Source organism: Pavona decussata, unplaced genomic scaffold (genome assembly GCF_977016875.1).
Source record: "Pavona decussata unplaced genomic scaffold, jaPavDecu1.1 SCAFFOLD_602, whole genome shotgun sequence".
Taxonomy (NCBI): domain Eukaryota; kingdom Metazoa; phylum Cnidaria; class Anthozoa; order Scleractinia; family Agariciidae; genus Pavona; species Pavona decussata.
This window is the reverse complement of record NW_028145860.1, coordinates 4,659,675-4,675,244: the sequence shown is the minus strand read 5'-3', so window position 1 is coordinate 4,675,244 and position 15,570 is coordinate 4,659,675. Positions and strand designations below refer to the sequence as shown.

Genomic DNA, 15,570 nt, shown 5'->3' with positions numbered 1-15,570 from the left:
ACAAGAAATTTTACAACAAAGTGTATTTGTTAATTGTATCACTTTTTTTCTTTTGTTTTACACTTTCAAACGAAAAACTGTATTTTTGATCGACGAATACTCGTTCCATACTGTGATCTTGCGTTCTCAGTTTTCGTAATCAATGAATCGAACCTATAATCGAAAATAAACAAATTCTTAATTGACGTAAAACTAAGAAAATATTCTTAAAAATTTAACCAACGGGTAACTTGCGGGTCTCTTAATCATCACTTACCCTCCTTTTTCCTACAATTAGGATACCACGACTAAATAAATTTTACAGCGGAATTAATCTTCAAATTCGCAGAAAGTTCCTGTACTCTCCAAGTCTGTTTCTTTTCTGTGTGGACAGGGAACACAACCACATTTAACTTGGTCGTAATAAAGAAATGAACTCGTTTTAATTGTAAGCTTGTAACTGGTTTCCACTGCTTCAATGTATAGCAAATACTGGACCATTGTTGAATTCTAAATATGACTATAAGTCAATCAGATCAGACAATCTTTAAAACCCAAAGCACCCTCATATTCTGGAATGGTTCCGTTTGCCCCGTTGTGTTGGCGGGAGAAAGTCATTCGAGTTTGCAAAAGTGTAACATTCCTGACTGTAGATTTTAAACGCCCTTAATTAAGGCCAGGAGTTCCACGGAATGTTGAATTTAAAAGAATTTTTCTTTTCGTAACTGATATATTTGTGCTAGAACTGAAATTGAATACGGAAAGGCGGAGTCAAAGAAAAGTTATGTTAGTGGTAATGGTACCAGAAAGCACACAGTTTAATAATTTATGATAGTTTTACAATCTGCTCTTCAATCCAACGCGTCTTTATTGTTTCCGTGTGAAAGACCTGCAAAGGCAATCCAGGTTTATGCTCTTTATTGTTTTAAAACAACATGGCTTCAATAATGCGATGCCTTTTTAAGCTTCCTTTGTTCCATGGTACCAAAAGAGGGTTGCTAAACTTTCGTTCGTTAAGTCGCCTTCCCGGTGATGTTTAAGAAGGTAAATGTTTTCAAACCAGCTTTCTGCCTTCTTACAACCTTCACAGACGTCTACCAGATCAGTCGATATACCTGCTGCTTGGAGTTTAGTTCTCAAATGTGATCAACATCTATTTCCTCCTTACAATATCAATACATCGTTAAGCAGATAAATTCAGAGACTAAAGAAAGTTATCAATTTGGTGTACCGTAAGACCTCCAAACTGAAAAAAGCGTATGCCAATATAAGCAACAGTACTTAAAATTTTGAACTGGGAGTTAACTTTTTGTCCAACAAAAAACTTCACAACACAAAAAGTTTTCATTCTTTACATTTTATTTTATTATTTTTTTTTGTTCTATTTACAAAAAACAACTTGGATGAAAATCAGACGTGACAACACAAAGCGGATTCTCTCCACTTTCAAGTAAAAGAGTAAAACTTGGACGACTCCCTTACCCGCCTATTTGTGACAAAAATGTCAAATCTTTTGTCACTCGATATTCCCCATGTTATCATAAAACGATATCACATGACTGTCGAAAGTAACTGTGTTTTGTTTTGTTATTTTGCCCTTTATGTTGGGACCAGTAATTGAATGCCCCAGTTCAAGCAAACTGTACTCTTTCTAACTATTAGGAAGAAAAAACAACTAAACATTAAGTAAACGAGAGCTAGTAAGAGCGGGGACGCAACTTGATGTTTTCTCAGTTTGACTCTCATATGCTAGCCAACCTCTGCGAAAAAGAAAAAACGTCCTTGGCTTCCAAGGAAATTCGAAGCGTTTCAAATCCGATGGAAGAGAACGACAGTACATAAGATGCCCCAAAAGCTGAAGGTCAAAGGGAAACGAAACTTTACCGTTCGCTTCTTTCCCGTTCGCTCTCGGATTTACACGAGTTTTCCCGCGATTCCGAAGCACACGGGGCACATGACTTGACTTGGAGTGATTGGTCCATTGCGTTGTCTGCGCTTGTTGTTATTGGCCAGATGCAATTACTATAACTTTGGTATAAAATACAGTAATGGCACAGTATCGTAATACTAAACCCAGAGTAATCATTCTTTCCAACTACATCAGATACGTAGAAAAAGGCAATCAGAATTCAAGGCAAATACATGTGGCGTGAGCAAAGCGCGGGGAAAACTCAATCTACAAAGAAACGTGGTTCTACTTCTGACGAGAGTTAAAACACGAATTACTTTCAACACTCAATTGAAAATAGCTCAAGTCTAACGCGACACTCCATCATTTGCTTACTTTACAACACTGTTTGGAGAGAGCAAACAGAGATTGAATACAAACACTTGTAAAAATATGAAAGAACGAGAAGGAATCTCGCGACGGTTTCATTTAAATGTCACGTATATGTCTTGTTATTTATGAGAAAGAGAACCAATTAAGCAACGAATCTCTTCTGGGTGTAAATCCTCTTCATTGCTAATACATCTTGAGTTAAAGGCCATTACATGTATCCAGCATGGAAAGAACTGAGTAATTTGAACATTATAGCGCCATTTTCCTTCCCTCAAGACTGATACCCACTGCTCTTTGTGTTCCTTGAGAGAGCAGTTTCTTCTTTTCATCAAACTTTCTCTTCTGTTTCTCATATCTGTCCATGGTTTTTTGCGGTTTCTAAAAGGAAAACAAAAGGAATAGCATTCAAATACAGAAGTGTATAGGTCAGAGTCTTGAGGCTATATCTTCGGTTTGCACAGCATGAAGCAATTAGTTAGTAGCGACAAGGAGCGTTACAGCAGGAGCTCACTCACCCCACCCCGCACGAGGTGTTAATGCATCGTAGTGTCAGTCATCTCCACCCCTTCCCAGAATTCCTAAGGTTGGTTTGGTGGTACCCACTTAAACTTGAATGTTGACACAGAAGAGACAGGGCTGCGTTTTGATAATAGGGAGGTGTCCGTAAAATTACAGACGAAACCTTTACTTTATTTTTGGTCCCAATGGACAAAGAAGGTGAAGTCTTAAGAACAAACAAGACTGCAGAGGCTAGGCCTTGAACGAGATCTGACGTGCAATAAGGTAACCACTTCACCCGGCATAGCACCTCCATCACAGGACAAAGTGTTTAACCCTTTAAGCCCTAACAGAGATCAGCATCAAATTTCTCCTTGTAATATCAATGGTTACTCAACCCCCGAGGTCATGAGAATTGAGGATATGATCACCCAGGATGAATTTTCTTGATATTTTAATAACTTCTCCCATGTACTTTTATAAGAAAAGTATGGGAACAAGATAGGAGAATTTGTTCTTTGATATTAGGGGTTAAAGGCTTAATTATCAAGTGTCCATCTCAAGAAGGTAACCAGTCGTAAAGGGAGGTTCGACTGCATTCACTTATACTAACATCTACTCAAAGTCATTGAGGCGTCTGAGTCTGCGAGGATTACATCGATTTTTACAGAAATAGATTTGTCCTTTATAAAGTAGTTTTTACACCAAACTTACCCTGTTGAAATCCACTCGTTCCATGCTGTTCTGTGGTCGAACGACGTAATCCTTGTTAGACGGCATAGGAACGCGGGCTCGCATCACAAAACCCTTGTCACCAGGCCTAACGGCTCTGATAAGGGAGTGAGGAAACGCCTTTTAGGTTGGTTCAAGAATAACACAATCACAAAACTGTCACAAACAGACAAATGGATAGTCTGCACTTACTTTTTCTCGCCCTTCAGTGCAGAGTCGATGGATTTAGGTGTCTTTCCGCCATCACTATCCACTGAACTGTACAATGTGAAAGAATGCACTGTTAGAATTTTCAAACTAAAGGCAGTGACAACAGGGAGTTGGGAAAAGTAAGAGTAGAGTTGGCAGAGTGGATGATAAATTCAATGATACGACACTAGAGGTCAAAGGTTAGGGGAGCAGGGATGGCGCAGTGGTGAGTGCACTCGCTTCCCATCATTGCGGGATGTGTTTAATTCCCGGACTCGGCGTCATATGTGGGTTGAGTTTGTTGTTGGTTCTCGTCCTTGCTCCGAGAGGTTTTTCTCCGGGTACTCCGGTTTTTCCCTTTCCTCAAAAACCAACATTTCCAAATTCCAATTCGATCTGGATTATTGTCAAGTACTTTATGATGAGCCTCTGGTTCGGGAGATTGTGCAAGCACTCCCCATACTATTGACATTAAATAAATTACTTTACTACACTTTACTTTACTTAATTGAAGTGCTACAGTATAAGGGTGGGGAGGGTGGGGTAATTTAATCACTTAATAGTATTTGTAAAGGTATCACTTGGTACATTACCTCAATCGCCTTTTCTTGGACATGTTTTGATAATCGCGTTCTTCTCTCTCCTCTCGACTGAGCGACTTGAAGTTTGATGTGACGCCGAATATAGGCCGTGCCCAATCATCTGCAATTAATTTCATGCAACATTAAGGGAAAATTTCAAGTGAATTTCCAAAATAATAAAATCTGAAACCTGAACCGAAAAACTATTTTACAAGCCCAAAATTCATTACCAAAAATTCAATTTTCGATAATTTTGAAAGTATAAACATTTTAAGTTTTCCACCATTAAGAAACACATTTGGTTAGCTTGTACGAAAAATTAGGGGCAATCTGTATATAAGGGATAAGAAAACTACTTTTCGAGCCCGAAAGGAGCTTTGAGAAATGCACACCTGGTCTTACTGAATTCTCATTCTCTGCTATCAGTAACTGGTTAAAAGAACTTATAATAACTGTTCCTTTGCGGATAGCTGTTCTGGAAAATCATGGTTCATGGCCTCTTTGATGACTGATCACAATAGGCCTTATCACGGTTTTCGACGCCATTTTGACGAGTAGGCAAACAGGCTTGAAATAACAGTGTTTGTATGGAAATCAGATGTCAAATTACTCTCATAAAACATCGCTTCTGAAAAATTCATGAATTGGAAACTTTTAGCACTAGGAAAAGGATTTTAGGAAAAAAATTGGAGGGATGTAGCTGTGCCAGAAAGCGTCCAGTCGTGTTTTGAACTTTCCATACATTTGTCTGTAAAGCGAACCAGCCGTGAACTGCTACTAAAAATAGTTCGCGGGAAAACATACAGGGAAATGTATGGAAAGTTCAAAACATGACTGGACGCTTTCTGGCACAGCTACATCCCCCCAATTTTTTTCTTAAACTCCTTTTCCTAATGCCAAAAGTTTCAAATTCATGAATTTTTCAGAAGCGATGTTTTATGAAAATTATTTGACATCGGATTTCCATACAAACACTGTTATTTTAAACCTGTTTGCCTACACGTCAAAATGGCGTCGAAAACCGTGATAAGGCCTATTCACAACACAAAAAACAGTCATTCCACGTTTTATGCAAAACATCTTATGAAAACAATCTTAACTGCATTCACCACACAATTCAGTTTACACTTATCATACTCACTGATAAGTTGCCCGGCTATTTTCTTGTTTTGCCTTGTCTCTTTTGGGTGTCGACATAAGCACATCACTGCTTTACCAACGCCGCTCATTTTAAGTGCTCTTCCATCCATCGCAGGAAACTGAAAACAAAGTATCAAATAAGTCAGTTAACAGTGACACTAAACAGCATAGTTTGAGCTGAAATTCCAGCTGGTAACAGAATCTTACCTCAGTCAGAACTTTGAGTAAACCTTCTCTAATCTGAAGATGTGGTAAAGAGCCATCTGGCAAAGGAGTAAGCCAGTCCTACAGAACACAGTAAAACAAAAATCAGCCAACTGTATTTGCTACAGTTTATTATGATTCTGACAACACTCCTCCTCCAGATACAGTGCAGCTAACAAAATCTGAATGCTAAAATATTCCTTGAATGTCAATTGTACTCTGCTGATGCCACTGCTACCTGGTTTTGAGACGATACATTTTGACATGTTTTGAACGCATTTTAGATGTGTTTCAGAAGCGCTTTAACAAGTTTTAGACACGTTTTAGATGCATTTTAGAGGTGTTTTTTATGAATTCGGCATTACCAGCAAGCACGCCACTGGTTACAATCAACACTCCAGAAAGCCAGGTTCAACCACTGCAACAGCACTTTCATACTAACCTTTAAAACTGTTAAAACGCCAAGATCAAGAAATATCATTTGCAAATCAGCCCTGAAATAAAGGACACAAATGCAGCTATCAGATTATCATTGGAGGTTACCAGCAGTAATTCCTCGCCGTGGTGTTGAATATTATGCTACATCAAAAAGGTAGTCCTAACATATGGGGAGAAAACTCTAAAGTGTGACCATTCAAATGAAAGCTACTGAGCAGTACTTTCCTGTGGTGCTGTTTATTATGCTGTACAAGGTGGTTCTAACTTTTGAGTCTGTGGATGAAATCCTAAAGTGTGACCATTCAAATGAAAGCTACTAAGCAGTACTTTCCTGTGGTACTGTTTATTATGCTGCACAAGGTGGTTCTAACATTGGAGTCTGTGGATGAAATCCTAAAGTGAGACCATTCAAATGAAAGCTACTGAGCAGTACTTTCCTGTGGTGCTGTTTATTATGCTGTACAAGGTGGTTCTAACTTTTGAGTCTGTTGATCAAATCCTTAAGTGTGACCATTCAAATGAAAGCTACTGAGCTGTACTTTCCTGTGGTGCTGTTCACTTCCCAATCCTTTACAAATTAAATGACATAAAGCATTTTTTTCTAGTTTGAATTAAGTCCCTCTTGGGAGTAGACTTACTTGTGCAAGTGCTTTAAAACAGATGGAAGCATTTTGAGTTTCTTAGTTGCCGCTTGTTTTGCTCCATTCAGGATGCGATCCTCCTGAAAAACAAGGCCATGGATCGACTTGTTAAATCAGGGGCACTCTCCAATGTAGGCTCAATTACCAGCCGCTGTTCGGGAAAGGACGGCTGTTCTCAGGGAGCAAAGCCACACCCAAGGGAGCGGTGGAAATCAAACCTATCTCCTCGATGAATAATGAAAAATTCTGAGTCATTTTCTTTAGGCTATATGAAACAAAAATAGGGGTTCAACGTGCTTTTTAAGGACAAAATGGGCAATAATTTCTATACCAAGATTATTTTTCATTAATCAAACATAGCTAACAAAGTGTGAAACACTACACTATTACATAATGAACAAGAAAAAAGAATCAAGAAGTAAACAAATAGAAAACTAACATCATACTAAGTGACTATTACCGAGCTCAACCCCCCTATGACGTAATGATCAATATGCATATCATGCTTAGCCTCAAAGCAAAACTGCAAAATTCTGTTATGTGTGTACACTCAAGTGTGTGTAATGTGCAAAACAAGCATTTCCAGTGAGTGAAAAGCTAGTTTCTGGTTTTCTGGCCACACAAAAATAGGGCGAGTGCAAAAAGATGATGGTAGGGGAAGAAATTATACATGTGTAGTTAGGATGTGCATTATACAAATATTCAGTGGAGCCAACTTAATAACTTGTTCAAAAAGATATACCATGTATAAGCACTCCAACACCTTGAATTTCATACTAACACAAATCCACTACAAAACTCTAGTTAAACTCCTTCTTGCTGTTGGAAAGATACCGTGATGAAACATGTTCTCTCTTGTTTTACATGATAAAAAACATACTTGTCATCCTTTATTACCTCGTTAGCTTCCTTCATGAGTGTAATCATACGTGCTATAGCATCGTCACTGTCACTTATGATGTCAACATTCTGAAAAAAAGTCAATAATTTTTTCACTCAATATTTAATTCATCAATAAAAATTAAAGTTCATATTTAATTTCAGCCCAAAACAGCTCAAACGCCATGCTCTTTGTACCTGCACAAACCTACAATGTAAAGAAAGAAAACTCTACCCCATTCCCTTATGGAGGACAGAGATGAGTAACTGTAATTCTGTCTTGTATTGTTCCACTAAGTGTCTGGATGCTTCTCTCTCAAAGTCACACAGGATCAGAGTCAACTATTTCATAAGTTATCAAAACACTATCATTATTTTACTCATGAATGATAACAAAATTCTTTACCTTTCGTTTCCTTGTAAAATTTCTGTTCATCTGTAACAAAATAAGAAAATTAGGAAGATACTGTAAAGAAAAGCTGCCACATCTTTTGTTAGCACAACCTTTGGTTTGTAGACATCTAAACTTTTTCACCGTATAAAATAAAATAAATTTAATTGACTTTGTTTAATGAGGGTGACACTTGACAGCCTGTTACGACTGAAAAACTTGTGACCTTCAGGTTCAAGTTTGAATTGGAATTTGGAAATGTTGGTTTTTGAGGAGAAGAGAAAACCGGAGAACCTGGAGAAAAACCTCTCAGGGAAGTTGTCAAAACTACCAAACTCAAACCAGACCCACCAAACCACAAAAATAGATGGTGGTTTCTACGTACATCCCCCTTCCTCAAACTCTAAAGATGGTGTCTTTACTGCATAGCCACCCCTCTATCCAGCAGTAAAAAAAGACATGAGATTCAAACTTCACTTTTCTTGTTTATCAAGCAGTGTTATCATGGCATGCCTGTAAACTAGCTGGTGCAGTTTGTGACCAAACCATATACAACTAAGCGCATGTTTCCATGTTAAATAAAGTTCAGTTTTTGCAGTGTTGACTTCTGGTAGCTCAATATTTTTGTGTAAACTCAAATTTTAAAACCAATAAAATTTTGTCGGTAATGTGCATGAGACAGGTGGTGTCTTCGATAACCCCCCTACCCCAGACAAGGTGGGACCTCTTCAAACAAACTTGTGATGACCGCTTCCCTCAGGGCAAGGTGGAAAACCAACAACAAACTCAACCCACATGTATAATGTTGAGTCAAGGAATTAAAACCAGGCTGCAATGGTGACAGGCAAGTTTTCTCAGCACTGGGCCAACCCTGATCCCCCAAAGCAGGGATGTAAAGAAATACTTCACAATATTCAACAAATGTTTTAAGTAAAAACACTGTCAATTTACCTCTTTCTTTTTCTGAATCATGAGATCAAAATCCGATACAAACCTAGAGATAACAGGTAAAACAATGGCACATTAGGGACACAAACTCATCCATTTACAAAGATTTGTAAAATAAGTATGATGCCTGACAAGTCGTAGTCACATTGAAACCAAACAGTTATGTCATGATCAGTCTCTCACTAGTTTTAACCCTTTCCCGACCAAGAGTGCCATATGGCACAAGACGCAATTTTGAGCTCAGTATTTGGTCAATTTGTGTGAAATTTGCACAACCAAAAGATCTTTGAAAGATCTATAAATTGAAGGCATAAAATCATGCCCCCCTCCTATATGAGACTTGATTTACCACCCCTCAAACTTTTGGATTTTTTTTCCTTTGTACGTTAAGGGTCCAGTTGATATCTTACAACAAGCAATGCACTGAGAGCTGTACATTAAGCTATAGTTTAGGGGGATACCCAGTATGTACAACGAATAAGAAAATTTTCAATGTTTTTCTTTTGGACTTTTGTCACTCTCATATGTGACCTCCTTCATCTCTGTTGGTGTGATTTATAGCACACTCCAGAAAATACCTTTTAAATGGTATATCACATGTGGTCTCCCAGTTCATAGTTAGCGATTTAGAAAAATTCGCCTTTTCCCTCGGACGGGAAAGGGTTAAACTGAGAGTCGAGAAACATCTAAATCTCCTTAGTTAATTTCTCACCTTCATGAACTCTTTGAATGAATTTTTGCTTTCATTTCTATATTTAATTATTTATTCTTATTATTTTATACAGATCTCCATTACAGATCCATTACATATACAGATCTCCATTTAAACCAGCTATGCTGAACTGGAATTTCTGTATAAATAATGTATATAAATAAATAAATAAATAAATAAAGTGCACTTACACAGATCTGTCATCAAAGGTATCATCATCGCTGTCGCTGTCACCGTCGCCTTTTTTACCACCTTTAGGCTTTGGCACTGTCATTTTTTCCAAATCAATGTCTTGAGAACTCTTCCCCTCTTCATCACCAATTTCTGATCCCACAGACATTGAGTTATGCTTCCTGTCCCGAGCTGCAAGCAGTGAAAAGTTTGTTTAACTGAAAGCTGTCACGACATGTACCATGTAGATGTACCGAGTAATTGTCACATAGTAAATTTGAGTATTAATCCAGATACCAAGGCAATAGTGGTTATACTCAAACATTATATTTTATTTCTTTTCCATGTTGAAATGAAAATCCAAAAAATGGCTCAAATAAACGGTTAGTATCGCTGGGTTTGTTTGGGAGTAAAAGTCAGCTTTGTTTCTTAAAAATAATAAACTTTTGCAGCTTCATTTCAGTTTCTTTATTTGTCTAATTTAAAGACATATCTACAAATGAGAAAAGAAGCTGACAATGAGATAAACTACAAGTGCAAACAAACTGGCAATGTATTAAAAAAGGTTTTGCTATCAAGAAGTTCCATGGTTCTCTTTCCTCAAACAGTGTCTCCAATTGAGCTTAATGTGACAATCATTTTGTTTTTGTTTCTGACCTATCATGTTTAAGTGTCCCACCAAGACATCTAATTTGGAATTGGAAAGGAATAAAAAAAACAGGATTAACCAACACACTAAAAATAGACGTGGATCCAGAATTTCACATAAGGAAGGAGTCCATGGGCCTGATGGGAGATTGTTCAGCTGGAATTTCCAGGCTTAACCTTCTTTGAGACCAAACCCCCAGCTTCCCCCCCCCCCCCCCCCTATAAGTACACACTACCTTCCCCACTTCATTGTTGGTTTTACTTGGGTGGACACTTTATTCTACTGCAATAATTATTAATCACAGCTGAGTACATTCTTGTTTACCACAAAAGCAAAGATTTATACCTCCTTTCTTCTTCTTGGTCACTTCAATATCTTCTTGTCCAAATCCCTAAAGTGCAAAACAGACCATGCATTATAAAAGCTTAATACCCCAAGATGTTTGAGGAACTGCTAAATTTGTTTGAAATGCATAAGTAAGTTTACCAAGTAACTGGTTTCTTTTAACTCAAGCAAAGATCTGAACATCAATATAAGATATACAGCATATTGCAGTACAAAATCAAACTCAAATTGAAATCTATCGCACTTTGCTCTGCAACAAATTCAAGAAGACAACCGGTACATTTTGTTCTACCATTTTACTGAATTCCACTTGCAGATACAAATATTAGTGCAAACAGTTTACAAATACGAGAATGATTATTTACAAATACGTTTGTGGGTTTACTTGAAAAACTGACAAGACAACAGTCACTATTTCAACATTCGTGTTGGCAAATGTATTCTGTACTGCACAGTGTACAACAATCACTCTAGCATTTCAGATGAGTAAAAATAACATTTTTTTGTCCATGTATGGATGAACTTATTCTATCAGCACTCCATTTAAAAGGGCTTATTTCCAGGATATTTTTTTCAAACATTAACCAGGGATGGGCACTTTTGTTGTTTTAAATTTGTCATGTTTGTTATCTTACCACAAACTCTTCTTCCTCATCACTGGCACCAAAAATGTCAGCGATCAGCTGTTCTCCAACCTCTGAATCAGCGTCTGACCTGCAGTTACAAGTTTGTATTTAAGTCTGCTCATTTAACATTTCCCTAAAGCCAAAGGAGTAGTGGTATGACAATAGGGAGCTTAAGCAACGACGATGGCGACGACAATGACAACGTCACAAAACAATAGGTTTAATAAGCAAAAACAATCGCTCTGCTCATGTGTTTTACATTTTGGTACATTTCTTTGCTGTCCTCTGCAAAACAACAAATGAATGTGAAATGACCAAATTCTCGGTTTTTTGGAGAACGTGAGCACACAATGGTGAATTTTTCATTTTCTTTCTTAACTTGAACGCCACTCCTACCAATGGTTTGCCATTTCTGTAGAAGTCGAGAGAGTTGAAATAATTGCAAAGTAGCACAAATGAAACAAAGTTATATTTTCAGGTGACGTTTTTGTTGCCGTAGCCGTCGTCACTGCTTAAGTTCTCTAATGAAGTGGTTTACACATCAATCCTCCAAGAGCCATCAGAATAAAAGAATGCAGGAGCCTTGAAAAAGGGCCCTCTATTTTGCAACCCTCTATTTGCAATCTTAGATAGTTCTTTCTAACTCTTCTCCAATTTACAAAATGCATACCAATGTTCTTGTTGTTTTGCAGTTTTTTATCCCTTCTATATGTCTGGACCAAAGCACATAACAGAACCATGTTGTTTACAAATCTTCACAAAATTGTAGTTTCAATGATGATTGTGAGTCGTAAATGACTGCATACCCTTCTTCATCTTGTTCAGTTGGTTCAACTTCAGGTAAACTTTCCTCCTCTTTGCCTTCTTCTTCATCATCTTTTTCCTCTACAAAGAATTTTTTAAAATCAAAAAAGATCAGAGAAGACACCAATGATTTTATGAAAATGTCTCCTAAAAGCACAAACACTCATTAATCACTCTCAGTTGACTTTGCCAAAAGCTATCACAAATCAAAGGAAATCTTGCACTTTTGCCCTTCATCTCAACCCTTTCAGTCCCAGTATCAACTTGAACACCTGTATATTCTCCTCACTGTCCTCTATACATTTCTTATGTTACTAGTTGGGAGATTTTGTCTTAAAATCAAGGCATTTCTTCTTTGGTGATCATTTTCTTTATTCTCCTGACTTAAATGTTTAATCAAGCAGTGACATTGTGAGGAGAAATTAGATTTTGGTCACCACAGGGAACGTTACTATTTCCCTGATGCATCCCAGATTTCTACAATGGTTGGCGATTTACTCCTGACACACAAAACATAGATTCTGACTATCTGGGAACATTGCCAATAGGTAATAAACCCTTGAATGCCGTTTGATTGTCCAAAAGGTAAAAAAGGCAGACTTTTCCCTGTGTCTTAACTTTTGCATCTCCCCGATAGTCGCCGATACTTTAATCCAGTAACAACAACACAATCATGGTCAGAAGACAATGAAATCACTGATCATCTGTGATTTTCCCAACATATAAAAACCATGCATTCACTAATGACAAGCAATCTTCCAAGTTTCTTTAGCGGAAATTTGACAGCTGACTTGTAGATTTAGACGCTAGGTTGACAAATCATATTTGATAGGCTCGCCAATAGCAAAATGTTAGTTGCCATGGCAAATATCAGTTGTCATGGCAGAGCATTAGCTTTAACTTGGAGAGTTGGCCAGGGTAATTTATGAGGCATTGGAAACAGTAGCCTGCATCGTAGACAGAATTAACTGCTGGTAAATACCGTCTGGTATTTTGTTTCCTTCGTTTGGGGTCTAGAACAAGGATTAGGGTGCTAATTCGCAGACGGTATATACCGGCGGTTGATAACATCTGCAGAGCAGGCTGGGAAACAGCAGAAGAGAAAAGGAATACTGTATCATGACAACAAGGAGAAGCCAACTTCTGTGGCTTCAAATAGAGATCACATCATGATATTTACTACCTGTTGCCTCCTCTTTAGAATCCTCTTTGATATCAGGAAGAAGATGAGAAACATCACTCTTTAGAATGTCGTCAACAATATCCGATTCTGTTCCTGAGAGGCCAAGCCCAAGGGGAGAAATTGGCATTTCTAAGTCATCATCTGTCACTATATCAGAGGAAATCCTCCGACGCCTTCCTTTTGTAACTCCTGGATCACTTGAATTTCCAGCAGTTGCTTCTCCGGGTATGTCTTCAGATGTTTCTGCTATTTCAGTGGACTGTTCATGCTCGGAAAATTCGTCCTTCCCTTCGACATTGCTATCTGAATTTCCCTGTTCACCTTCTATTGATTCTGTTGTTGTTTCGTCGCTAATTTTTGCAGCTACTGATGTAGATTCTTTGTCGTTCATAGAACCCACCTCTTCTATTTCTCCAAACGCATTTTTCTCGTCTTCAACGTGTTCAGCTGTTGAAGAAACGGGCGAAATTTCTTGATCGTAAATAGGACTACCTTGTTGTTTATCTTCCATTTTAATGTCTTTTTCTGCGCTTTTTCCCTCTTCGCCTGGAGAATTTACATCCTCGCTGTCGTTACTATCTTCAGAATGTTTTATCTGGTCTTCTTCATTTGTCATTTCTTCACGCTCGTTATCAGAAATATCGCTAAATCCTGGAGCGTCTGGAGAATCACCGCCATGATGGATCTCGGGTGTCGGAGGTTTTTCAAGATCTTCGTCTTCGGAATCGATGTCGTCAAACGGATCCCCGACGTTGTCTCCCATTCTTTCTAAGAATGAGGTCTTCTCTAACAGTTTCCGAATCTGTCTAGCCTTCTTAAGGAGAAACACAACAGCTAAACAAAACTGCCGATCACGCTACTTACAACAAGAACACAACTGATGTGATGCACACATGAAAATCGATTTCCGCTCAGCATCCAAGCCTTCGAAGACAAACTGAAGAAGACTGGAGAATGGTCACTAGTCCTCCGACCGAGCTTTTACTGCAAAGCACTTCTTGCGCCGTGAGGCCACAAGTCTAGAAATGGCCGCGTTCTAATTCTTGTACATATGGTCACATATACGTGTCGCGAATTTTCATAGGTACCCAAAGTTCTGTGAGTCTTTGTAAATAGTCTTTGTATTAGAGATGGAGGGTAAGGATAAGAAAGAAGTTCTCTTCCTCCGTTCACCGAAGTTTGCTTTCACGTTCGTGTTCATGAACATTTGTCAGGAGTATCTGAAGGGGCCGCTCGACTGAAAACCCGCTCTGCAGGCTGGAAAAGAGCTGGCTGGGAACTGAATACATTAGACGGTTAACTGGCTGGAACGTTTCTAAATATCTAGTTTGCTGACATTTTTTATCAAAACACTGGTTCTAGCTGGGTAAAAAATGTATCGTTTGTTTTTCCTGCCTGTCAGGAGCCCTGCCAGGATCGTAAAAAGTCGTATTTGACTTTTCGCTCTAACACCGTCTTAACCAACGAAATCTGAAGGCAACAACCGCGCCAGGAAAAAAGGGCGGCTCCACTGTTTTCCATCACGTGTTGTTATTTCTATCTCTATATCACTCTGTGTATGTCAGCTGTCAATATAAACGCGGTAAGGCCCTATTCGCGCTACGCGAAATTATGTTTATTTTACAAAAAAAATCTGTCAAAACGAAGCCATTTTTAGTGCAAACCATTTTTTTTCACCAACGAAAATTTTCGCAATCGCCACCAAACTTCAAATATGCCGTCGACTAGGTTTGAAGGCCGTGAATTTTTTGTCAGGCGAGAAAATCCTTTGTTCCTTGACATCCATCCTTCACCGGGTCATCATAGTCACAATGAATAGTACACAATACCCGTCGACAATTTGACAAGGACATGACAAGGGTCATGAATGAAACGCTTCTTTCCCTATGATGTCTTCAGGCGACTTGCCAGCCTTAATATCAAAATGACTAAAAAAAAAGGGGAAAAATACAGCCGAAAGCGGTACCTCTGGACGCTATGCCGGAGCGTTGTACCATGACGATTCACCACGAGATTTCGGCCCGCGGTTCGCTTATGCCAGCCGGAGATGGCTCCGCGTTGCTTTCCGATACCTTGTCCCCGACAAGACAGTGAGGGAGAGAAAAGTCGGCCCCTAGACCATATGAGACAGATCTCTTTCGTTGACACCTCAGTTCCACCTTACTGACTTAAACTGAGA

General features: G+C 38.5%; 1 protein-coding gene and 1 long non-coding RNA gene across 4 annotated transcripts in view; both read right to left on the bottom strand.

The window, feature by feature from the left end:
* Positions 1 to 15,570, bottom strand: part of LOC146449527 (uncharacterized) — a 178,005-nt gene that overhangs the window by 27,687 nt on the left and 134,748 nt on the right. The gene's annotated exons all lie outside the window — the stretch shown is intronic.
* LOC146449544 (protein IWS1 homolog A-like) lies at positions 2,364 to 14,290 on the bottom strand. Of its 2 annotated transcripts, none has more exons than XM_085101309.1 (16): positions 13,389 to 14,290; positions 12,211 to 12,289; positions 11,414 to 11,492; positions 10,779 to 10,824; positions 9,805 to 9,976; positions 8,905 to 8,947; positions 7,969 to 7,998; positions 7,581 to 7,652; positions 6,681 to 6,763; positions 6,047 to 6,098; positions 5,608 to 5,685; positions 5,402 to 5,519; positions 4,273 to 4,381; positions 3,683 to 3,748; positions 3,473 to 3,587; positions 2,364 to 2,638 (listed from the first exon to the last, which is right to left on the bottom strand). In XM_085101309.1, exons 1-16 carry the CDS (start codon positions 14,152 to 14,154, stop codon positions 2,510 to 2,512), a joined length of 2,037 nt encoding a protein of 678 aa, XP_084957435.1. In that variant the 5' UTR covers positions 14,155 to 14,290; the 3' UTR covers positions 2,364 to 2,509. The 2 variants fall into 2 exon arrangements, with proteins under 2 accessions (XP_084957435.1, XP_084957437.1); XM_085101311.1 differs by having other exon boundaries at positions 13,392 to 14,290.